General features: G+C 43.5%; 2 protein-coding genes across 5 annotated transcripts; one reads left to right on the top strand and one right to left on the bottom strand.

Moving 5' to 3' along the window:
- Positions 1–3486: 3486 nt before the first annotated feature.
- On the bottom strand, positions 3487–4797 carry LOC103884846 (collagen alpha-1(XXVIII) chain-like). The gene is given in 3 exon segments (XM_031664108.1): positions 3487–4300; positions 4302–4409; positions 4411–4797. Coding segments are annotated over 3 exon segments (1044 nt in total). The 3' UTR covers positions 3487–3751.
- On the top strand, positions 4082–25102 carry LOC101003969 (cytochrome P450 4V2). Of its 4 annotated transcripts, none has more exons than XM_009208029.4 (11): positions 4082–4189; positions 7622–7734; positions 9124–9209; positions 10056–10246; positions 10645–10714; positions 12068–12194; positions 14241–14426; positions 17229–17331; positions 20544–20678; positions 20772–20951; positions 22145–24840. In XM_009208029.4, the coding sequence occupies exons 2-11, from the start codon at positions 7666–7668 to the stop codon at positions 22315–22317; spliced, it is 1320 nt and encodes a 439-aa protein (XP_009206293.2). In that variant the 5' UTR covers positions 4082–4189; positions 7622–7665; the 3' UTR covers positions 22318–24840. The 4 variants fall into 4 exon arrangements, with proteins under 4 accessions (XP_009206293.2, XP_003899479.2, XP_009206292.2 ...); XM_003899430.5 differs by lacking the exon at positions 4082–4189 and adding an exon at positions 4443–5069 and having other exon boundaries at positions 22145–25102; XM_009208028.4 differs by lacking the exon at positions 4082–4189 and adding an exon at positions 4443–5069 and having other exon boundaries at positions 20830–20951; positions 22145–22257.

Raw genomic sequence — 25102 nt, 5'->3', positions numbered from 1 at the left:
TGAGAGGTGGGACCATTAAGAGGTGATTAGGCCACGAGGGCTCTGCCCTCACAAATGGATTAATGCTACTATCATGGGAATGGGTTCCTAATTAAATGATGAATTCGGCCCCCTTCTTCTTGCTCTCTCTCGTTTACTGTTGTGCCTTTTCACCTTCTGCCATGGGATGATGCAACAGAAGGCCCTCATCAAATGTGGCTCCTCTGTCTTGGACTTCCCAGCCTCCAGAACCATACTGGTCTGTGATATTTGGTTATAGGAGCACAAAATGAACTATGACAACATCATTTAAGAGGGTGACAAGGCAAACTACGGAGAGGAAGAACCTTGCACTACATAGCTGGCAAAGGATTTGTATTCATATATAATTTATTATATAATAATTGCTCAGTCATTATTTATAATTCCTACAAATCACTAAAAATCCAGACAATTACAATGTTAAACATGGGAAAATGATTTAATAGGTACTCTCTGAAATGGCCAATAATCTTTTGAAATGATGCTCACTGTCCTAGGTCACTAGGAAAATTCATACTAAAATTTCAATGCTCAGCCTAGGCAACATGGTGAAACCCTGTCTCTACTAAAAATACAAAAATTAGCCTGGTGTGGTGTGCACCTGTTGTCCCACCTACTCAGAGGGCTGAAGCGGGAGGATTGCTTGAGCCTGGGAAGTTGAGGCTGCAGTGAGCTGAGATCATGCCACTGCACTACAGTCTAAGTGAGAGTGAGATCCTGTCTCACAAAAATAAATAAATAAGTTAAATAAATAAATAAACAAACTCAATGCAGTTTTACTACAAGACTCCAGCTAAGACAATACCAAACATTGACAAGTATATGGAGCCACTGGAACTATCAGAGATTACTCATGAGTGTGTAAATTGGTATGAATTTGGAAAACTGGCAAGAAGTACTAAGTCTAAATGTGTGCCTGCCTTATGATCTAACAATTCCATTCCTGGGCATATTTACAGGAAGGAGAAATATGTATATATGTGTATCAAAAGACATCTACAACAGTGGTCATACAAAATGCGTCACAACATAGGAAAACTGGAAACAATGGAAACATCCATTGGCAGTAAAATGAATGATAAATTATAATATATTCCAACAATGGAATAATATACAGCTGTGAAAAATAAGGGAAAATATTACACATGGCAAAACGGTCAATATAGATTGTCATAAATCAGGTAATTGTACACATACATATGTTCTATTGCTGTTTTCCATTTGTGTGCCAATTACATGATTTTAATTAATAATTTTATAAGTCTTGGTATTTCTTGGTAATAAGTTATCTAACTTGTTTTTCAAATTCATCTAAACTTAGTGTTGAGTTTAAGAAGCCAGATATGAAAGGGTGCGTGCTGTATGATTTCACGTTGTATTGCATGATCTAGGTTGTGGTTACATGGAAGTGATGGTGTTTGTATACTTTATTTGAGCCTGGTACTTGTAATTCAAAATTTCACAACAATTTCCTGCTACCCTTTATGATTTGATATGTGTAAGCAGAGTTTGCAGATAATGTAGTTCTATACTGAGCTATGAATTTATTTTTATAGTGTAATTTTTTTTGTATTAAGAATCATTCCGAGTGACAGAAAATTTGGGAAATCAAAGTATTAACATTTATAAAACCATTCTGTTGTTCATAACATATTCTGGCCATGACTTTCAAAAGCACTGGTTTCTAGGGGGAGAGAGTATCAAAGACAGACCTTGACTAAAGAAAGCTCTTTCAAGTGGGAAGGGCATCATAGAGAATGGATCTTGAGGAGGGAAAGTCAGGAGATGCCTTCCTACTCAGCTGCATTAGCTCATGAAGCTGACAGCCCGCAGGCTTATAAATGTTGTGGGTAGATTGCCTTCTCATCGGCCTTGCAATCATCTGCTACACTGAGCACCAGTACATTTCATGGTGGACATTCTGAGGTGTGACACTGTGTACTCTGCTGTTAGGAGGCTTTCCGGGAAGAAGGTCTTGCCAAGGATTTCTTGCACTCCCAGCCACCTGACTGGTTTAGTCTGAAATTTCAGTATTCCGGGCAGTATGAGAAAGGCCCCATCTGGTAACAAAGAAGGCATAAGAAAGATGACTAAGGGAACAAAGGGACAAGGTTTTTATTTTGTTCTTCACCCACAGATTGGCTTCAAAATAAAGCGTCTGGCCGGGCATGCTGGCTCATGCCTGTAATCCCAGCACTTTGGGAGGCCGAGGCGGGCGGATCACGAGGTCAGGAGATCAAGACCATCCTGGCTAACATGATGAAACCCCGTCTTTACTAAAAAATACAAAAAATGAGCCGGGCATGGTGGTGGGCGCCTGTAGTCCCAGCTACTCCGGAGACTGAGGCAGGAGAATGGCATGAACCCGGGAGGCAGAGCTTGCAGTGAGCGGAGATCACGCCACTGCACTCCAGCCTGGACTACAGGCGAGACTCTGTCTGAAAAAAAAAAAAAAAAAAAAAGATAAAAGCGTCTAAGCCTGGCAGTCCAGGTCTCTCTAAGCTGGCTCCACCCTACCCACCCACCTCATCCTGCACCTGTCACTGTGTGGGACCCTGTGCTCCAGGCAGGGGCCCCTCACTGCCCCTTGAGCTCATTTTATCCCTCCTGGCTCTGCGGCATTCTGACCATTTCTACTCAGTCCAAGACTCACTGCTGCCCAGAGCAATCTCCCTTCTCTGCTTCTGGAGGGGAAGGGTTGTGTGTTACCCGCCTTGTTTTGTCCACAGAGGTTAGCAGAGACTGACAGAGACAAACCTTTTTTCTTTCTAATTTTAGATTCAGGAGCACATGTGCAGGTTTGTTAAATTTGCCTGATGCTGAGGTTTGAGTTTCTCTTGATCCCTCACCTGAATACTGAACACAGTACCCAACACACAGTTTTTCAACCGTTACTCCCCTTCCTTTCTACCCCCATTTTGGAATCCTCAGTGTGATGTAGGCAAATTGTTTACTTTTATAGCTGTAATTAACCTTATTATAGTTCAGCCTCAACCCTTTAGAGGGGAGGAAACTAAAGCCCATGAGATATGCTTAAAGATACTAAGTGAACATATTTTTTTTTAAGTGTTAAAGTGATTAAACAATGTAGACGTGAATGAAATATAAAGCGTAAGTTCCCCATCTTCATTCCCACTCCTTAGAGCTGATCAGTACTTTTACTTCCAGACATTAGTGGAGCCGTAGAGAAAGAAACCTTTTCTCCCAAAGAAGGCATTACTTTACACACTCCATTCTGCAACTTGTTTTGTTTTGTTTGTTTGAGACGGAGTCTGGCTCTGTGGCCCAGGCTGGAGTGAGTGGCGCGATCTCGGCTCACTGCAAGCTCCGCCTCCCGGGTTCACACCATTCTCCTGCCTCAGCCTCCCGAGTAGCTGGGACTACAGGTGCCCGCCACCACACCCGGCTAATCTGTTGTATTTTTAGTAGAGACAGAGTTTCACCGTGTTAGCCAGGATGGTCTCGATCTCCTGACCTTGTGATCCGCCTGCCTCGACCTCCCAAAGTGCTGGGATTACAGGCGTGAGCCACCGCGCCCGGCCTTTTTATTTTGTTCACTTGCTGTTTCACGTCAGCACATGCAGATGATTTAAATTCAGATGGAGAAAAGCCTGAGGCATGTTCTTCTCTGCACTCCAGAGGCGCTGCAGGTGGCTGTGGGCAACCTATGCAGTGGCTTCGAGTAAACGAACGTAATTAGTAATTAAGCAAAGCGGGCATCCAGGACATTCTATTTCATCTTCCTGGCACTTTGGTGCTTACTAAGGGTCTGGCCTCTTGGAGAGCGACACTCCTCGCCGGGCCTCTTTGTAAGAAGCATCGAGCGTGGAAAAGGGGCTGGGGTCAGCACCGGGGCCCTCTGGCGGGAAGAGAGACTGGCAGCCGGGACACGCGTCTCCCCGGGCTGAAACCGGGCACCCTCTCGCGGTCCTTCCCTCCCTTCCCAGGCTGGGTGGCTAGTCTTGGCTCTTCTGCGAGTCCCCCGCGGCTGCGGTCTCCCGGCACCCGCTGAGCAGCCTCCCCCGCCTTCCTCCCCTCCCCGCCCCGCCGTGCTCTCCGGGGCTCCGGCTTCCTCGGTCTGGTGCCTGGTGCATATTTTGGAAAATAACTGGCTCACGACCACCTCATTTCGCTCCCAGTGTTCCAGGGGGCCAGCGCACACACACGGGTAGGTGACTTCCCTAAAGTTGCGTCCCCAAGGCCACCCTGGATCCCAGCGCCCGCTGCTCCGTGTGACCCCGCCGGAGGCAGGACGCGCCCCGCCTCCCGGGGCCTGGAGGTCGCGCAGGGAGCGAGCGCTGCGCGGCAGAGCTGGGATCCGAGCCGGGGGCGGATGCGCCTTCTTTTCCCCTTCAGAGCAGGCTGCCCGCCCGCGGAACCCCGCACGTCCGAGCGGCCTCGCAGGACCCGCAGACCAGCCCCGCTGGGGCGCGCCGGGCTGCCGCGGTGACCGTTCCGACGGCCCCCGACCCCTATCCCGAGGCGGCCCGAAGTGTCTGTCGCCGGCCTCCTCCCGGCCCAGCCTCCGGGCCTCGTGCAATCACCACGCCCCGGGGCCCGGAAACCGTTTTCCGGTCTTTCGCTTTCGGCTGGCGCGGAGCGCGGAGGCCGCGGTGCTGCGTAGCCCGGGCCGGGCGCAGGAACAGCGCCGTGGCGCCCTCTCTGGCCGCCGCCCAGGCGGGAAACGTCATTCCGGGGACCCGGCGACTCCGCAGCGGGGAGCGCGCCAGGCCCGCGAGGGGAAGGGGGCGGTGCGCGGCCGGCGCCGCCTCTCATCACGTCCCCGCGGGCCCGCACTCGCCCGGAGCGCACCCAGCAGTCGCCAGCCAGGGCGATGGCGGGCATCTGGCTGGGGCTCGTGTGGCAGAAGCTGCTGCTGTGGGGCGCGGCGAGTGCCGTGTCCTTGGCCGGCGCCAGCCTGGTTCTGAGCCTGCTGCAGAGGGTGGCGAGCTACGTGAGGAAATGGCAGCAGATGCGGCCCATCCCCACGGTGGCCCGCGCCTACCCACTGGTGGGCCACGCGCTGCTGATGAAGCGGGACGGGCGAGGTAAGGGCCGGCGCCCCTCCTGAAGCGCACCGGGGTCCGCAGCCCCGTCCCCACCCTCCGATCGGCCAGGAGCCCGCTGCTTGTGGCGCTGGCCGCAGGAGAGAGGAGCCTGTCACCCTGTGGAGAATGCGCTCCCGGTTCTATTCGTTGCCCCTTGGCACCCGCCGACACGGCTAGTGCCTCATCCCAAAGTGAGCATTTTCTTTGTGTGTAGCACAGGATGCGGTATTTCCAAACCCCCGCCCTGAGTCTTTTCCCACCTCCCTGCTGCTCAGCTCTCCAAGCCCTGCCTTTCCTCCTGCCGTGGCTTGGGAAGCCTTAGGAACAGACGCTCCCTGGGAGCGCACAGGGCTTGTGAACTGGCCAACACCTTAACGCCTGGAGCCGCGCTCCTCTCGCTCCCACTTTGGAAAATAAGAGACTGGAGATTCATTGGAGGCTTCCTCCCAGCATCACAAGACTTGACCGCTGCTTCAGTTCCCGCTTGACCTTCATATTTTAGCCCTCTAAAGGAGGTTGCAAATAACAGTTAAGAAACTGTGATTTAAAGGTTACAAATAACTGTTAAGAAACTGTGATTTAAAGGAGGTTACAAATAACAGTTCAGAAACTGTGACTTAAAGGAGGTTACGTAATAACAGTTCAGAAACTGACAGCAGGGCCATCCGGCAGACTTCTTTGGAGGGTTTCAAACTCCTTGTTTATTAAAGAGTGAATTTTTTAATTAAAATCATGTTTTGAAACAGAGATGAACATTTTATTGATGGGAAAAAAATCACTTGAAGTTGGAAAGCTCTCAAAAGTACCTGGTATTTACAGCCCCCCGTCAGGGAGCGTGAACTCGATCTCAGTGCTTCATTTTCATCAGGGGTTAAGTTGAGGTACCTAGAACTGAAAAGATTTGCCCAAAATGACATATTTTAAAATGGGCCCCGACCAGAACCCAGTTCCCTCTGGGTGTATTTGTCAGTAATTGTTCTACAGGCTGAACGTTAACTAACTCCAAAGCTTGAAGGACTTTTTCTCATTTTCACTTGTTTTCTCTAATAAAAATAACGCTGCCATTTCAGCTTCACAAGATGAGGCCTCATGGAAGAGTGTTTACCAGAATATTAAAAATATTTTGACAGAAAAGAATCAAGCGAACTCTTTGCCAACCAAATATCATCATGACTGATGTAACAAGTAATCCAGTCCAGCTATGAAAATCACACTGTTAAAAATCATCTCAGTTAATTCTAAAAGCAGAGCTAACCACACCTTTTGTCCTAAGGCTTTACGGTATTAAAAAATAATTGTACAAAAATATAGGGGAATAATATATTTAAGTCTCATTATATTCTGTTGGGGATTCCAGTAATTAAAATCTCTGGTGAATAAGACCTGTTTCAAAACAACCCGTGAGCTGACTGGACTATTTAAAGTAATTCTCCTTGCAGTCACTTTCAGAGTGAAGACAATGGCAAATACTGTCTTTTACGAAGGGACTTTTTATTCCACCAACCAGTTCTGGATTTTGGCGTCTGGAAAACCACTGTTCAGTTTCCAACAGTATATCCAAGTTGTTTGAGAAATTATTTAAAACTCTTTAACTTAGAGGGTTTTTCCCCCCTTTACTTGTTAAAGTGACTATATTACAGAGTTACTTTAAGGATTAAATTTATTGCTTGCAAAGTTGCTAGATCACTGTCTAGAAGTTGGTTAGAATTGACAACTAAGTTCTTTAGTTGTCAATCAAGCATTTATTGAGGCCCTGCTTTGTGCCCAGTGTTGACCTCAACAAAGTTGGGGATACCAGAATATTCTAAGATATAGTCGTTGTTCTCAAGAATCCTGTCTTTCGTGTACAAGAGGTGTTGCCTTTCGTTTCGTGGCTAATGTCCAAACGCTGGCCTCAGCCATTTCACCTTGAAGATTGCAGTTGGCTTCCAACTGGCCTCTAAACTCTAATCTAGCATTTTCCAGTCCATTATGACAATGTCTGCCTTCCCCAGCTACTCCCAACTGTGGGCCCTGCTGCCTTAGAATCACAGATTGAGACTCCCCTGTCCCCTCTGGTAGACCGGACCAGGGCAGGCAGTATGTTAGCACGACTCAGGATGATTGACACTGGTGATCTGACCCAGCTCCTTTCATACCAGTTTTACAGCTGCTTCATCTGAGAGACATTTGGAAGTAGCATAGTGTGTGGGGAAGTTCTGGAGTCTCGGTGCAAGCCAGGTTCCACCGTTTACTAGCTCTGTGATATTAGGCAGTCGTTAGAAAGAATGCGCATTCTGGGACATCAAAACCTAATAATTATTATTCTCTAATAGGTAACATGCATTATGTATGTTTATTTGCTGTGGCAAATACTATTTTGAAAAAAACTTTAGACTTACAGAAAAGTTGCAGTATTACAGACAGTTCACACATGCTCTCTACCTGGCTTCCTCTACAGTAACACATTACCTAATTAGTATATTTATCAAAATGAGAAAACAAATATTTGTCCAATACTGGTCACAACATTCTCATCTTGATTGAATTAAAAATTTGATGTTTTTCCCCAGAATTTTTTCAGCAGATCATTGAGTACACAGAGGAATACCGCCACATGCCGCTCCTGAAGCTCTGGGTCGGGCCGGTGCCCATGGTGGCCCTTTATAATGCAGAAAATGTGGAGGTGGGTGCGTGTGAATACGATCATTATTGCACTGTGTATCTTACAGTGTGAAAATCTCATCAGAATCAATATAATGCATCCTTACATTTCAACCATTTCAGTGCAAAAAACATTCCATTAAGTATTTTAGACTATATAGGTGCAATTTAATGTTTTTCAGATGTAGCCTGAATCCTGGGAGATTAACACCCTCCAGATATAAGTACACAACGGCTCTCAGGTCCCGTTATATTTATTCTTTTTTTTGAAAGGATATCATTTTTTTAGAAACATAAATAAATTATTCCACAAGGCAAGCACTTGTTATCCACCAGATACCATTTTAAGACTTCAAAAATATATGACTAATAAAATATGTTTTCCTCAAGTTGCTCAGGTCTCATATTATATCAATGACAAACTTATTATTCTAAATTTAAAAGACAAGGTAAATTTGATATTTATGGGATAAATATTACAAACCCATGCTATTGAAATTAGTCCTCCAAAAAACTGTAGTCCTTTTAGTAGTTGAAAGGTCTGGGGAAATCATCTTGTAGTATGGTGAGAAAAGGATTTGGGTGAGGAAACAAAGATGGGGTAAACAGACCGTTGACCAAAATTAAAGGCCAAATTTCCTAGGAAGTAGTGCCAGGACACGTCTTTCTAATTATGGTGAAAATGTTGGAGTTTCTCATGCTTCTCCAGAATCCTGGCTCAGAGAAGAGAGCGAGAAGGGCAGACAGGATTTCAGCCACTGTTGGCCTAGTGTTAATAGAAGTTGGTGTGGTGGATGCAGATGGAGAGCTGTCTAGAGTAGGCGACTCGAGCAAGAAGCCTGGTGAGCACTCTGTGCTCAGCCCTAGACCCCATCCCTCCTCCCACTTCACGTGGACTCTTGGTGATCCGATCACACTCATGGCTTCCCTTGCTGCCTCTATGCTGGGGACACTCAAACAGGCATCTCCAGCTCAGGCCTTATCTTAGCTGTCTCATTTGCTTTCAGACCACAGCAACCTGAATGCCTCAAAGTCAACATCGCCTGAAAATACACCCATGATTTCCATCTCCCCAGATGTGCTCACCCTCCAGATTTGCCTCCTCCCCACCTCAATTTCCACCTCCCCCCATTAAATAACTCCACTTGGTCCCTGGTTTATGGCAGGAACTAGAGAATTGTCTGGGTCTTTCTTTCTCCCAAATGCATTGAGTCCCCAAGACTGAATGCTAGTTTTATGTTCAAAACTCTAATTGAAAGTCTTTGAGGCACAGGACTGAAAATGAACCACGGAGAAAATAAATGTTGCGAATGTCCTAAAAACTAGCTGTATTCTAGCCAGGTATTCCTATAATTACAGGAAGGTTGTTTGATGTCTGTATGTCTCTAAAATATGTTTTTCTCTTCCTAAGGTAATTTTAACTAGTTCAAAGCAAATCGACAAATCCTCTATGTACAAGTTTTTAGAACCATGGCTTGGCCTAGGACTTCTTACAAGGTATGCCAGTGTACCTTTGTAAAGCTGTCTATAGAAATGGTTACTTCTGCCTGCAACTTGTTCCTTCAGGAATTGACACCGGGTAGCTTTTTTCTAGCAGGACTGTGCTGTCAGAAAGGAGGAGAAAGGCTGGAAAGGAAGGTCCAGCTGGCAGCTGCCCTTTGCCCGCCAAGATGCCAAGAGTCGAGGTGAACGGTTATCTCCAGCTGTGGTGTTCAATAGTGACTATCGCCAGTGTTCAGGAAGACTCAGACGTTCCTGATGGACGGGACTGGGCAGGATGGAGGACACAGTAAAGCAAGGAGTGTCTGGAGCAGGGAAATCTTGAAAACCCAATCAAAAAGATAGCCCCAGAGAAGTACAGTGAGCTGGTATCTAGAAACAGGGTTCCGTCCTCTGAGAGAGGTCCCCACAAGGGCAAGGCAGGAGCCTAGTAGGGACTTTGGAGAAGTGGAGCAGGGGAGACATCAAGGTAGAACCATGGAGAGTGAGGATCATCTGAGGACTAAGGCATTGATGGCAGGAGAAAAAAAATTTTGTTAAAAACTTGGAACTCAGAAATTGAGAAAAATTCTTAAAATTTTTAATTTTATGAATGCTATTTTAAACATTAATATTATGGAACAATGTCCAAAAGATTCATATTTTGTAACTATAGATGAATATCTTATAGATATGTGTATATCTTTGTCATTCTGCCAAAAGCATTTGAGAACCTGTAGATGAAGGTGTTTCAGGAGAATTTTGTTGACTTGCTATATTTATGCTTTAATCGTTTTAGATGTTACTTTTCTCTCTCTCTATATATATATGTGTATTTTTTGTAACCACATATTTTATTTCTAGTACTGGAAACAAATGGCGCTCCAGGAGAAAGATGTTAACACCCACTTTCCATTTTACCATTCTGGAAGATTTCTTAGATATCATGAATGAACAAGCAAATATATTGGTTAAGAAACTTGAAAAACATGTTAACCAAGAAGCATTTAACTGCTTTGTTTACATCACTCTTTGTGCCTTAGATATCATATGTGGTGAGTCTCATCGATCTGTTTCTAAATTTATGACATAAAGAGAAAATGGCCCAAATAGGAAATCACGCTCCACCGGGAAGGCAAATGGGGGAACTGGAAAGGGTGGTGGGCCCTTCAGAGCAGTTCTCCTGCCATGCTAGCCTTCTGAGGAGCAGCAGCCATGCCCAGGGCTGTGAGCGGGGCAGGCACGGAGCAACTGCCCAGGGAGCAAAGGGAAGGAAGAACAGGAACAGGGAGTAGAAGTGGCCGGTACAAGAGAAGGGGGTAAAGGGAGGAAGGAGAATTCTGAAAAATACAAGGACAAAGCAGGATGTACGATAGTGTCTGCCACTGCAAAATAAACACAAGATAACTAACGTGCATGAATTGAATGGTTGCTTCTCACCCATATTTTATAGAAACAGCTATGGGGAAGAATATTGGTGCTCAAAGTAATGATGATTCCGAGTATGTCCGTGCAGTTTACAGGTAAATGGAGTCCTTTCAGTTATTTCAAAAATTATTGATTTGGACTTTAAAAATGATCGCTAACAATTTCTGTGTTGTATCTTTTTATGGTTTCAAAATTAACCATTAAACTAGAAGTTAACCTCATCATGTAAGCATGTGTTAAGCAGTAGAGTAAAGGTTATATAAATTATGGCACATCTAGATTATGCAGTAATTTAAAATGATCATTCTCTAACATTGAGATTACATTATATTGTACATGATGATGCTTACATTGTGATGCTGAGAAAAGAAAGATATAAACAGTTTTCTGCTCTATGATAATTGTTATATTTAAAAAGTACTCAAAGAAAACTAGCAGATACTATAACCAAATGTTAGCCGTGGTTCTCATTGTCTCGTGTATGTGTTTCTTATTCTTGTGCTTTCCTTTTGTTGTTATTCTTCTTTCTCATATTTTCTGCACCCAGTAGGTATTGTTTTAGTCATCGAAACAGTCAATTTTACTCTAAAATTGCTTGCAATTATTCACCTGTTAAGAGGCAGGGCAAGGACTTGAGGAAGTACAGAGAAGTGCACTGAGCTGAGTACATTTAAGTCTCTTGCTCATTTCACTTCATTTTAACCAACATTTATTAAGCATCTGCGATCTTCCAATCACTGCACAGGGTACTGACTGGTTTTGTAGTAGTACACAAAACAGAATAACACAGGAGTCAGGCATCGGACAAAGAAATTCATGAATTGTAATAATTGCTCAGGAAGAGAAGATCAAATTGATATTGGAGAGGAGAACCAGAAAGTATCCTACAGAGTGAGAGGCCAGCAAAGGTCTTTCTGAAGAACCGGCGTCTCAGCTGGTCCTGCAGGAGCTCACGTAGGGGCCTTTCTGCTCTATGGCTGGACATGAAAGGGAGGGGCCAGAACAGCCAAGTGACAGCTGGGTACTTCGAGAGCCCTCGCTGGTAGAAGAGGGCAGCCAGTTGTCTTCTGTCCCTCCAGAGGAGCGGTCAAACCAATGATGGACCTTAAAAGGAGGCCGATTTCATCTCAGCCCCTGGTACAGAGGCCCTAGGCAGAGTGGAAAACTCGCCCTGGAGAAACAGAAGCAGAGGCCAGGTGGCTATCTAGTAAGAATGTTTTACAATGGATTCTTCATTCCTTTAAAGAACCCATTATTTTCTGAGGCTTCATGGGATGCATAAGAGCCCGTACCTTCACTGTTGAGCTTAAAGCATGGAGCTCTTAGTAGCCTCTGGGACAGTCATCATCATTTCCACGATTGCCTTCATCAAGGCTAGGTACCAAAGAAGGGCTCAAGAAATACACCTTTCTGATACAACAGCTGATGTATTTTTTTCCCATCTATAGAATGAGTGAGATGATATTTCGAAGAATAAAGATGCCGTGGCTTTGGCTTGACCTCTGGTACCTTATGTTTAAAGAGGGATGGGAACACAAAAAGAGCCTTAAGATCCTACATGCTTTTACCAACAATGTAAGTCCCTGACTTTTAAAATTGTGGTAAAACAGACAAAACATAAAATTTTCCTTTACAGCCATTTTAACTGTGCAGTTTGGTGGTATTAAGTGCATTCACCATGTTGTGCAACCATCCCCACCATCCATTTCCAGAACTTTTGGTAAGTCCATGATGTTGATGTTTTGTTAACATACGCAGTGTAGGACTATTGAGCCTATATCTCAGAAAATAAAAGTTGAATAATAATAGAAAAAATTATTTAGCATATTTATACTTAAATTATGTATTTGACAAATATTAATTAAGTGCTCGCTAAGTGCCAAACACCATACCAAATGTTGGAAATTTAGTAATGAGGAGGACATGTGTATATGGTCCCTACCTGAAAGGAAGTTATTCTAGTAAGAGAGGTCATCTATCAACACATAATTACAACATGTGACATGAACTATGAACACTTATTAACAAACAGGGTGCTGTGTAAAAGAATAAAGAAACAAATATCTGTGTATAGGAGTTTTCTGGAAAATGTTTGGATTCGGCAGTCATTTTCAAAGGCAGGGGGCATTGATAGCAGTATCTTAACGTGGAAAACATTAAAATTAACTAGATATTAGTATTTTATTTCCAATTCAAAAATAACCAGAAGATAGTGATGTTGTTTTGAATATAGGATGTCAATCTTTGTGTTAATAATGTGTTTTGAAAAAGCAAGATTTAATTGAAAATATACATCAAATTGTAATTTCAATGTATTGAAAAAACAGCCTATATAAATATGTCCTTTCTTTGCTGTAAATTTTGGTTAAAATCTTTTGGAATTACGTCCTTGTGGTGAAGTATATACCCTATCGCAAGAGAGCAAATGATAAATAAATCAGTAGACGTTCCGTGAATGCAATGTTGGCTGAGCTGGCCACAGTGGAGTGTGATCACCTGGTTATAGGAGAATAGCCAGCAGGTTATATTTCATAGTTAAATTTTTCCTTAAATTTTGTGCATTAATATTTAATAGCAATAATTAAATGAATTCCTGACTGAATGGACAATATTATTCATTTAATAAACATTGAGAATTGCCTACTGAGGCCTGGGCTGTAGGAATTCCACCAAGAATAAAAGAAGACATGGTGTTTTGCCCTCAAAGAGCCTAGAATCTATTTAGGCCACTTAGTAGCAGGTTTGGTCAATTACCTGGTAGGAAAAGAAGGTTGAAATGTACAACCAAATTAAGCGTATGGGCCTTCATTCTTTTATCCATTCAAGAAATATCTAGTGAGTATTTTTTAAATGCCAAGCTGTACTCTATATATCAATGAACAAAGACATGCACAAGCATGGCAGAGTTTGAGTTGGAAGAGAAAGAGGCTAAGTAATAAGTATAACATAAGTATAATATCACATATAATAATAAGCATATTAGAAGTATCACATAATGTCAGGTGGCAAGGGAAATGGAGAAAAATAAAGCAGTGTTAGGAAGCGTCGTAATGCTAGGGACGGGGTGGCAAGGATGAGGGAGGTCTCTCTGATCGTGTGACAGTGAGCAGAGATCTGGAAGAAGGGAAGGGGCAGCCATGCAGGCCTCTGAGGAAAGCATTTCAGGCAGCAGGAATTGCAAGCATAGAGGGTGAATTCACTAATCTACTTGCTGTTTCTTTTCTCCCCTACAACATGTAATTAAGTCTGTAATGAGAGTATTATATAATGATTGCATTCACTCCACCCCTTAAACTTTTTCTCATTAGCGCGATCAAATCTCTAGGGTTCTATCTAGTAGACTATGATTCTATTCTTGTGTTGAAAAGACGGCAAAAATAGCACTTGAAAATTAGGAATTTGCGTGACATTACATTTGTTTTTAAAAGTTTCACCAAATAATCCCCAAAATATTAATGAGGCTTTACTGTGTTTTCACAAGAGCCTACGTTGTCGAAATGTTGAAATAGAAAGGCTTGGAAAAAATAAATGAAAGAAACTAGCATATTTTATAAGAAAATGTGTTACCATCGTGCATCCAAGTTCAAACAGAAGCATGTGATTATCATTCAAATCGTACAGGTTATCGCTGAACGGGCCAATGAAATGAACGCGGATGAAGACCGTAAAGGTGATGGCAGGGACTCCGCCCCCTCCAAAAATAAACGCAGGGCCTTTCTTGACTTGCTTTTAAATGTGACTGACGACGAAGGGAACAGGCTAAGTCACGAAGATATTCGAGAAGAAGTTGACACCTTCATGTTTGAGGTATTGCATATTGTTATGTTCAGATATCATTAAACACATTTCAGTTATTGTTAGAATCTGTAGCATTATTTTTTAAAACTTAATCAAATTTTAAAGTCGTTTACTGTAACTGAGGAAGATTCATTATATTTTAATTAGAAATTACAAAATTTAAGAAACTGATTAACTCAACTTCCTTCTTCAGAAAACGATTTTGACTAGTGCTGGGCACAGCAGTAGACGCATTTGCTTTCCCTCAAGAAAAGCTAAGACTTGTCAGAGTTTTCCCAAGCGGAAGAGCAGCCAGAGATTGTTGCTCTCAATTCTCCACGTGGCTTCAGATTTCTTGCCAACCCCTGAAACCCACAAGTCCCCTTCCTCACCACCTCCTTTCTGAGGTTCCAGCAGATGAGCGCTTCGCTACTGCCATGAGCTGCTCTCCCTAAAGAGGACAGGGAGAGCCCTCCCACAGAGAATCAGCCAGTTCATGATTCTGAAGAGACCTCTGATCTCAAATTTATACAAATATATGAAGTGCTTTTTACAAAGATAGCTTAAATATTAAATACTACAAAGAGAGACTTTCTCTTTATGTGGATTGCAAAATAGATAAAGCGTGGTGTTTAGAAGCCATGTAGTAATATCCTCCACGTGGAGCAGAGTGAAAGGCACCTGAGTTGTTTTTTTTTTTTGAGGAGCCGGAGTCTGGCTCTGTCGCCCAGGCTGGAGTGCAGTGACCGGATCTCAGCTCACTGCAAGCTCCGCCCCCCGGGTTCACGCCATTCTCCTGCCTCAGCCTCCCGAGTAGCTGGGACTACAGGCGCCGCCACCTCGCCCGGCTAGTTTTTTGTATTTAGTAGAGATGGGGTTTCACCGTGTTAGCCAGGATGGTCTCCATCTCCTGACCTCGTGATCCGCCCATCTCGGCCTCCCAAAGTGCAGGGATTACAGGCGTGAGCCACCGCGCCCGGCCAGGCACCTGAGTTTTTAATGGCTCTGCCTGCCACCCAGGTGTTAGCTGCTCTGCGGCAGCCTCTGGCAGCAGTGCCAAGCGTGTGCACTCTGGTGTGAGGCTCCACGACACGGTAGAAAAATCTGTGTGAAGGGTCTTTACGTCCGAGTTCCAGTTCAGGCTCTGTGCTGATGAGCCAAATAAGATAGTTCTGATCATTCCAGAGCGCTTTCACAATTTTCCTATGTGTAAAGAGAGAGATGGGCTACACTGGCAGTTTTAAACTTTTTAAAGCAGAAAACTTTACTGAAAATAAATCTGAAGCAGAAAATGGACATCTAAATTAGCTGAAAAGTAGACAGGTGTTAAGCGTGTGGGCTCTAAGACCACATCCCAGCTAACATGCTGGAACCATGACCTCAAGCACCTCACCCAGCCGTTCTGGGCCTGAATATTCTTATTTTAATAGCACAAGCCTCATGGAATAGTTATGATGATTAGATTTGTAAAGGTGCCCTGAGAATCGTGATTGGCCCATAAGAAGTATGCAGCACATACCAGGTGTCATTTGATGTTGAAGTGGAGAGACCTTCTCACATCTTCACCTTGCCCATGTACACACATGTGCACACACACATGCATACACTCATGTACACCCATGCACAAACACACATGCACACGTCTACACACACACACATGCTCATGCACATACACACACATGCACAGACACATGTATATACCCACAAACACATATTCACATATACACACATACACAAATGCATGCACACACCTACATACACTCATGCACATACACACATACATGCACACACATACACAAACGTGTATATCCACATGCACACACACGTGTATACAAACACACACAAATATACACACACACCCAGATACTCATGCACATACACATGCATGCACACACATATATACCCACATGCACACATGCATGCATACACATACATGCACACACCACCCCACACACGTGCATACATTCATGTACATTTATGCAAATAATCACACATACAAAAACACGTACAGACCTACATACACACATGCACATAGACACATATACATAGATGCACATATATATACACATGCACACAGATGCACAAAGTCATGTACACTCGTGTATACATAAACACAAATGCACACACAAGCACATGTACAGAGCCATGTACACACATGCATATATGCACACACTCCCATACACACATGTACACACATGTGCACACACACATCCATCTCCTCCCAGGAACCTCTCAATCTCACGAAAACAACCAGAACCAGACTAATGATTTCTCTTCCAACTCTAACATTCCCTAACATTCTAATTCTTTTCTTCTTTGCATTGAAAGGGAGGCATAGCCGGTGTGAGTGTGATACTGTGGCCTCCTCCACAGGGTGGTCAATGTTTAATGCAGAGGATATGACTTAGAACCACACCTCTACCCCACTGGTGCCCGCCATCAACAGGCAAGGCCCACCTGACAGATGGGGGAAGGCAGAGAAGTACAGACCTGACAAGCAGGCTCATGAAAATCAGACTTCGTTCTATTCACAAAGGCCCAGCTCGCCTAGCGCCCGTGCAACGCCCCCTTTGTTAACACAGCACAGGCACGTCCCACCAGTGCGCACCACCGTGCGGCGCAGAACTGTCATCTCTAGGCATGAACCTCCGCTTTTCAGGGACTGTTTCCTTGTTTATCACCGAGGTAAGGTGCTGCACGGAATTCATTTCTTATGTTCTGCAGTCACAGTGCAGCCATCAAATCTGGAGACAATTCAAAAGAGGTTTCTGGTCACTCCCAATCATCGCAGTGTAACTCTACTTTTTAAGCTACTGTTTTCTCCATTTGTAGGGCCACGACACAACTGCAGCTGCAATGAACTGGTCCTTATACCTGTTGGGGTCTAACCCAGAAGTCCAGAAAAAAGTGGACCATGAACTGGATGACGTGTTTGGTATGTCTGGCCCCTTCCCTGGTTATATTGTGGTACTAAGTCCCCTGCAGAGGTGTCACTGTGTTGTAAACACAGCATAATGAGCAGGGAGGCTCCCCCGCGGGATCCTTTCCAGTACCATCCCCTTTGCAAGGCCTCGTCCATTCACCCAAGGCCTCTGCCAGTCGCCTGGCCAGTGACCGTTCTGGGCCGGATGCTGGGGTGCACAGATGCGTGCTGCCGTCCTCAAGGGTCTCACTGCTTCCCAGGCAAAACAGACACCTACGTGACGCTTTGAGTCATGGGCTGTGCATTTGAATGAAGAAGGTGCTCTTTGGGAGAAAGGAGGAGCTGGTGAAACTATTCGGAAGGGTACAGGAAAGCTGTTTCACAGATTGCATCTCACCACAAAGGAGAGAAAAGATGGATTAAGCTACCAGGAGATACATTTCTATTATACAGCAAGCAGCCGGAGGAAAAGGCCTGCCAGTAGGATGTCCAGGGTCCCAGACTTGCCCTTTTGCTCCCTGCCATCCCTACCGTCTTGGCTTTTGTTCTCTTGATTGGCGTTCTGAGCATCACATTCATCTTCAAGGCAGGAAGACGGGGTGGGGGTGCCGGGTGTCTTGGTGTCCTGTGGCTGCTGTGACAAATCCACAGACGGGGAGGTTCACAGCAGCGACGTCTGTTCCCTCACAGTTCTGGACACCTGAGTCAAAGATCAGTGTCACTGAGCCCACATGACCGTGTGGGCAGCGCTGAGCTCCTCCTCACCTCTTCAGTTTCCGGTGGCTGCCAGCGTTTCTTGGCTGACAGCCGCATCGCTGGCATCTCTGCCAGTCTCTGCATTGCCTTCTCTTTTCTCTGCGTGTGTGTGTGCACACACGTGTATGCGTGTGTGGTGTGTGTGTGCATGTGTGTGTGCTTGTGTCTTTCTCAAACATACTTGTGACATACTTGTGATGGCGTTCAGGGCCCACCTGGATCATTGCCCCACTATAAGATCTTTAATTTAATCAAATCTGCCAAGAATTCTCTTCTTCCAAATAGGGTAACATTTACAGATTGCAGGGATTAAGACCTGATATTTTGGGGCCCATTATCAGCCTGCCACAAAGGGGCTTCCATCAATTTTATCCTTTTTGAAAATCACGTGTCACATGGCCCCCAATAGCTGCAAGGCGAAAAGGAATAAAGTTGAGTTAGCCGAGCAGCCAGTGGTATCTGATGCAGTTTTATAGCGAGAAGAGGGGAAGGAAAACTACAGGTGGCGAGAGAAGGCGTTCTAGAAGGAGAGGAAGCAGATGAGCAACAGCACAGAAATGGAAAGGGTTCTGGTCTGGAGGGCAATAGTGGAGAGTGAGAGACCGCGAGAACTCATCTCTCATTCCCTGGGAGATGAGGATGGAAAAGCAGTTTTGTGTGCAGATTGTGCCAGGACTGGAATTTCATATTAAGAGGCAAGCTTTTGTTTTGCAGAGTGGACACCTTCTAAACCTTTTGGCAACATTTTTGTCATCATTTTATTTTTTTTACACTGATTTTAGTTTTGCTTAGATTGCCTTGAGTGGGTAAATTTAGTCTTCTAAAAGCTCACAAGTTCCTTTGGAATAGGCTCCAATCTTTGTATCCCGTACAATGTTTAGTTCATTGCCAGTTTCACAAAGGTTTTTGGTCCTGCAGAATCAGTGACACAGTCATCATTACTAGAATCTTTGCTCCATGCTTCTCGTGTTTTCTGCTTATTGTGCCTCACTTTTTCTTCAACCCCCAATCCTAGTTCTAAAAGTTTTGAGTAACTAGGCTGGGCATGGTGGCTCACACCTGTAATCCCAGCGCTTCAGGAGGCTGAGGCGGGTGGATCACAAGGTCAGCAGATCGAGACCATCCTGGCTAACACGGTGAAACCCTGTCTCTACTAAAAATACGAAAAACTAGCCAGGCGTGGTGGCGGGCACCTGAAGTCCAGGCTACTCGGGAGGCTGAGGCAGGAGAATGGCGTGAACCCGGGAGGTGGAGCTTGCAGTGAGCCGAGATTGCGCTACTGCACTCCAGTCTGGGCGACAGAGCGAGACTCCATCTCAAAAAAAAAAAAAAAAGAAAATTTTTTTTGAGCAACTAATCTTTGTGTAGTGAGTTGCAAGTATTAATTCCTTATGTTATTTTTTTACTGAGGTAAATGTCACATAATGTAAAATCTGCCATTTAAAAATGTACATTTCAGTGGCATTTAGTACCTTCACCGTGTTGTACAACAGTTACGTCTACCTAATTCCAGAACATTTTCAGCACCTCGAAAGGAAACTTGGTGCGATTAAGCAGTCCCTCTTGATTCCTCCTTCCCCTGGCCCTGGCAGCCTCTGATTTACTTTCTGTCTCTGTGGATTTACCTATTCTGAGTACTACTTATACATGGATTCGTACAATATGTGACCTTTAGTGTCTATTCATTTTACTTGGCATATTGCCTCATTTTATTTTGATTATGCATAGTGTTAGAAATTCTGCTTTAGCTGTGGGTATTTGGCATCTGGTGCATTGATCTACATGTTCTTCTTTGATGGGTATTTGATGGGTATTTAGCATCCAGTACCCTGATCCACGTGTTCTTCTTTTATGGGTATTGATGGGTGTTTACCATCCAGTACCTTGATCCACGTGTTCTTCTTTGATGGGTATTTGATGGGTATTTAGCATCCAGTACCTTGATCCACGTGTTCTTCTTTGATGGGTATTTGATGGGTATTTAGCATCCAGTACCCTGATCCACGTGTTCTTCTTTGATGGATATTTGATGGGTATTTAGCATCCAGTACCATGATCCACGTGTTCTTCTTTGATGGGTATTTGAGGGTGTTTAGCATCCAGTACCCTGATCCACATGTTCTTCTTTGATGAGTATTTGATGGGTATTTAGCATCCCCTGCCTTGATCCACATGTTCTTCTTTATGGGTATTTAATGGGTATTTAGCATCCCCTGCCTGATCCACATGTTCTCTTTGATGGTATTTAATGGGTATTTAGCATCCAGCACCTCTGATCCTAATGGTTCTTCTTTGATGGGTATTTGATGGGTATTTAGCATCCAGTACCTTGATCCACATGTTCTTCTTTGATGGGTATTTGATGAGTGTTTAGCATCCCCTGCCTTGATCCATGTGTTCTTTTTCGATATGTGCACCCCTGGCCCCCACCGCTCTTTCAGGTCATCTTATTTCCTTGCTTTCATCAGGGAGGTCTGACCGTCCCGCTACCGTAGAAGACCTGAAGAAACTTCGGTATCTGGAATGTGTTATTAAGGAGACCCTTCGCCTTTTTCCTTCTGTTCCTTTATTTGCCCGCAGTGTCAGTGAAGATTGTGAAGTGGGTAAGTATGCTGTACCTAAAGTAGAAGGGAGAGGGAAACTTTCTAATGTCTGTCTTGCTGTGGTCCCATGATGTATTGACTACTTCTTGACAGCGGGTTACAGAGTTCTGAAAGGCACTGAAGCCGTCATCATTCCCTATGCATTGCACAGAGATCCGAGATACTTCCCCAACCCCGAGGAGTTCCAGCCTGAGCGGTTCTTCCCCGAGAATGCACAAGGGCGCCATCCATATGCCTATGTGCCCTTCTCTGCTGGCCCCAGGAACTGTATAGGTTTGTATCCATCTCAGTTGGTTTGACCTTTCAGGCCCACTTGATAGTGGGTTTCTCACAGTTATTTCTTTGAGATGTGATATGACATTGCCCATATGCAACAGCCTTAAAAAAATAGCTGGTTTCTTTTTTCCCTCACTTACTGTGCTTTGTAGTTTTAAAATATTATGGTCAAAAGGTATATTAGTATATTAGCCTGCGTGGGCTTCCATAGCAAAATACCACAGACTTGGTGGCTTAAACAGCAGAACTTTATCTTCTCACAGTTCTGGAGGCTGGAAGTTCAAGATCAAGGTGTTGGCAGGGCTGGTTTCTCCTGATGCCTTTCTGTGGCTTGTAGATGCCATCTTCACCTCATGTCTTCACGTGGTCTTTCCTCTGTGTAGGTCTGTGTCCTGATCTTCTCTCCAGTCAGACTACTCTAGGGCCTACCCCAATTACCTCACTTATGCTTACTGACCTCTTTCAATGACCTGTCCCCAAATACAGTCATACTCTAAGGTACAGGGGGCTTAGAATTTGGAGAGAGACACAATTACCCATAGCATAAGACATAATTAGTTTCATGGTAGAGTTTCAAAATGTTGTAGATTTTTAATTACAGTAGAATATCTTCTTGTGGTAAAAACTTTATTTATGATTACTTATGGTTAACCTAATTTTTGTGTTTATTGCTTTTAAGAATTTCATTTTGCAAATCACAACAGAAAATGCTTGCCACGTGGCCAACTGAAGTACTTAAGCAAAATGAATGCACATCACTGCCCTGCATTATAAACCCTTTTGGTTTTAGTATCTCTAGTATTTTGTCATTTATGTAAATGCAGACCTTGGTAAAATGAGGACAGAATGAAATGGGTGAATCTGAAGCTTATTTGGTGAATCTATAGTAAATTAAACACCCACTAAGACATAATCTAGAGTAGTGAGTCTTAAGCTTGAATGAGCTCAGGATTTATCTGGATCAGCTGGAGTACAAATTCCCTGGTCCTCCCCAGCTATAGATGTGCAAAGTGGGAGCAGGGAGGGAAACTCAAGACTCTTCATTTTTAACAAGTGTCCCAAGCCATTCTGATTCTCCTTCCGCCTACTCTGAAAATGTAAAATGGCTTGCTTCCTGTGATAGGACCTCCTGTTTCTCACATTTGGGGTAAATCCATATCTAAAGCGATGGTATCTACATTGATTTGAAGGTCAAAAGTTTGCTGTGATGGAAGAAAAGACCATTCTTTCGTGCATCCTGAGGCACTTTTGGATAGAATCCAACCAGAAAAGAGAAGAACTTGGTCTAGAAGGACAGTTGATTCTTCGTCCAACTAATGGCATCTGGATCAAGTTGAAGAGGAGAAATGCAGATGAACCCTAACTATATTATTGGGTCATGTCTTTATCATGAGAAAGGTCTTTATTTTAAGAGATCCTTGGCATTTACAATTTATAGATCATGAGTTCAATATGCTTGAATCCCCTAGACCTAATTTTTCCTTGATCCCACTGATCTTGATATCAAGTCTAACAAAGAAAGAGTTTTGAGTTTTATATTTTCTTTTCTTTTCTTTTCTCTGGGACCGAGTCTCACTCTGTCGCCCAGGCTGAAGGAGTGCAGTGGTGTGATCTCGACTAACTGCAACTTCCAACTCCCAGGTTCAAGTGATTCTTCTGCCTCCGCCTCCCAAGTAGCTGGGATTACAGGCGCCTGCCACCACACCTGGCTAATTTTTTTGTATTTTTGATAGAAACAGGCTTTCGCCATGTTGGCCAGACAGGTCTCGAACTCCTGACCTCAAGTGATCCACCCGCCTCAGCCTCCCAAAGTGCTGGGATTACAGTCGTGAGCCACCACGCCCGGCCAGAATTTTGTATTTTCATCACCATCATAGATGTTACAGTTGGCTATGGTCTCAAAAGTAGAGTTAAGTGTGTCAGTACCCAAATAAACATCTAACAGGTTTCTCAACAGAGGAATCCACAGTCCAATTCCACTTCAATTGATAGACCCCCAAAATATAATTTAATCAAAGTTCTAGAATTTTTGTTTGTTTGTTTGTTTGAGACGGAGTCTCGCTCTGTCGCCTATGCTGGAATGTAGTGGTGACATCTCGGCTCACTGCAGCCTCTGCCTCGCAGGTTCAAGCAATTCTCCTGCCTCAGCCTTCTGAGTTGCTGGGGCTACAGGCGCATGCCACCACGCCCAACTAATTTTTGTATTTTTAGTAGAGATGGGGTTTCATCATGTTGGCCAGGATGGTCTTGATCTCTTGGCCTCGTGATCTGCCTGCCTTGGCCTCCCAAAATGCTGGGATTAGAGGCATGAGCCACTGCGCCTGGCCCAAAGTTCTAGAATTTTTTAAAGGTATTCATGTTGACTCAGGAATACACAGACAGACACACACACACACACACACACACACAGAGCATAATTTGAAAGAGGTAAGTACTCTGACTTAGGCTCTCAAGTTTTAAAAATTATATTAGTGGCATCATTTATGACAAGAATAATCATTATAGTACTTTTCAGATTTTATAACCTAGAGCAGATTATTTACAAGTTGATTCGCAGGTTCTGTTACAGTTTCTGTTTTGATTGTCACTTATGGTCTTCATTTAATTCCTCATAGAATCCCAATCACCTTTATATATTATTGGAAGAGATTCATCTTCATAATCTCCAATTTTTCACAATGCCTCACAAGGTTAATCATGCCTTTTGGAGCTAGAAGGACTTTAGAATGTGTCTAGTTATGCTCCTTTATATTATAAGTAAGGGAATAGAATCAGTAAGACAGTTTCTGCCCAAAGTCATGTTGCCAGTTGGTGACAGAGCCAGAAATACATAGAGATCTATACTCTAAATCTCTCCGCTCACATGCTGATATACTTTCTACTACAGTATGCTCTATGGAACTCAGGGTGATGATCAGACGTGTCATTAGAACAGGAGTCTTCTGCTTCTGATTTAGGCATACTTCTGGGATTCTTCCATCTTTAAAGGAAAAAGGAAGCCATTCCTCTGTTTTTAGTAACCCAGTAATATCTCACTTAGTTTAGGGTTAGACCTTTAGTTAATTCAACCCTACAGATCATACTTATCAAGCTGATAACTGATACATATTCCCTGAATTTTAATTTGATAGGCAATACATCTACCCACTCCATTATTTTTTTAAAACTTCATTTAATAATTTAAACAAGATTGGTTTTGTTTTCAATTTGTATTCATTCTTCATAGAATCACAATTACCTTAATCATGTATTTTTGGAAGAGATTCCTCAGTAACTGCCAATCTCTCATAGTGCCTCACAGGGTTGATCAATGGCTTTTGGAACTGGAAGGACCTTAGAACTTTCCTGGTTATGCTCCCAATAGGCAATAGCAGATAGAACCGTGCAATCAAGAGGGTAGGATATGTATTCTTCAATGGATATCAAAGGAAGAGGTTGCAAACCAAAGCCATTTGGCAAGCCCTGTAGCCTGGGCCATTTAAGGCGGGGGCAATCTCAGCCATTGCACCCATTTAACTATCCCAAAGAGCCACAGTGCATAGAACCCAGGCCCTAAATTGATGAGGAAAAAGTCAAGGAAGGAGGTGATATAATTGGAAATATTTCTGTCAAATGGTTAATCTTATTATCAGGAAAATGGGTATATTAGAAAATTTCCTTCCAAGATGATTTTGGATAATAAAAGTTGTATTTGTGGAAATTGGTCTTATCTCTGTTTTATGCACTTACATTTATCCCTTACATTTTGTTTTTAGTGACACTACATGACATTAAATTTAAAGAAAACATTGCTTAATGTTACCTTTTGGTCTGAGAACTTCATTCAGCTCCAGAATTATTGTTACTCACATTTTAATCAGTAAATCATTTAAGCTGTGACAGAGTAGGAATTGAGAAATTATTTCATGTGCTGCAGTATTGAAATGTGGATGCTTCCTTGTTTTATAAGAAGATGATCAAGTATCTATTTGTGTGCCCATTACCTTTCTTCTGCTTGAAAGACGTGTCTCAAGAAAAATAAATTATATTTTAGATGCAGGTGCTGCATTTTATTCTAAGAATTGATATCAATTGAAAACATAGAAAGCTGTAAAAGATAAGTCAGTGGGTGACTGATTCATAATGGGTAATAAAAGAAATAGCACTTT

The sequence above is a fragment of the Papio anubis genome, chromosome 3, assembly GCF_008728515.1.
Source record: "Papio anubis isolate 15944 chromosome 3, Panubis1.0, whole genome shotgun sequence".
NCBI classification, from domain to species: domain Eukaryota; kingdom Metazoa; phylum Chordata; class Mammalia; order Primates; family Cercopithecidae; genus Papio; species Papio anubis.
This window is presented reverse-complemented; position numbering and strand designations above follow the sequence as displayed.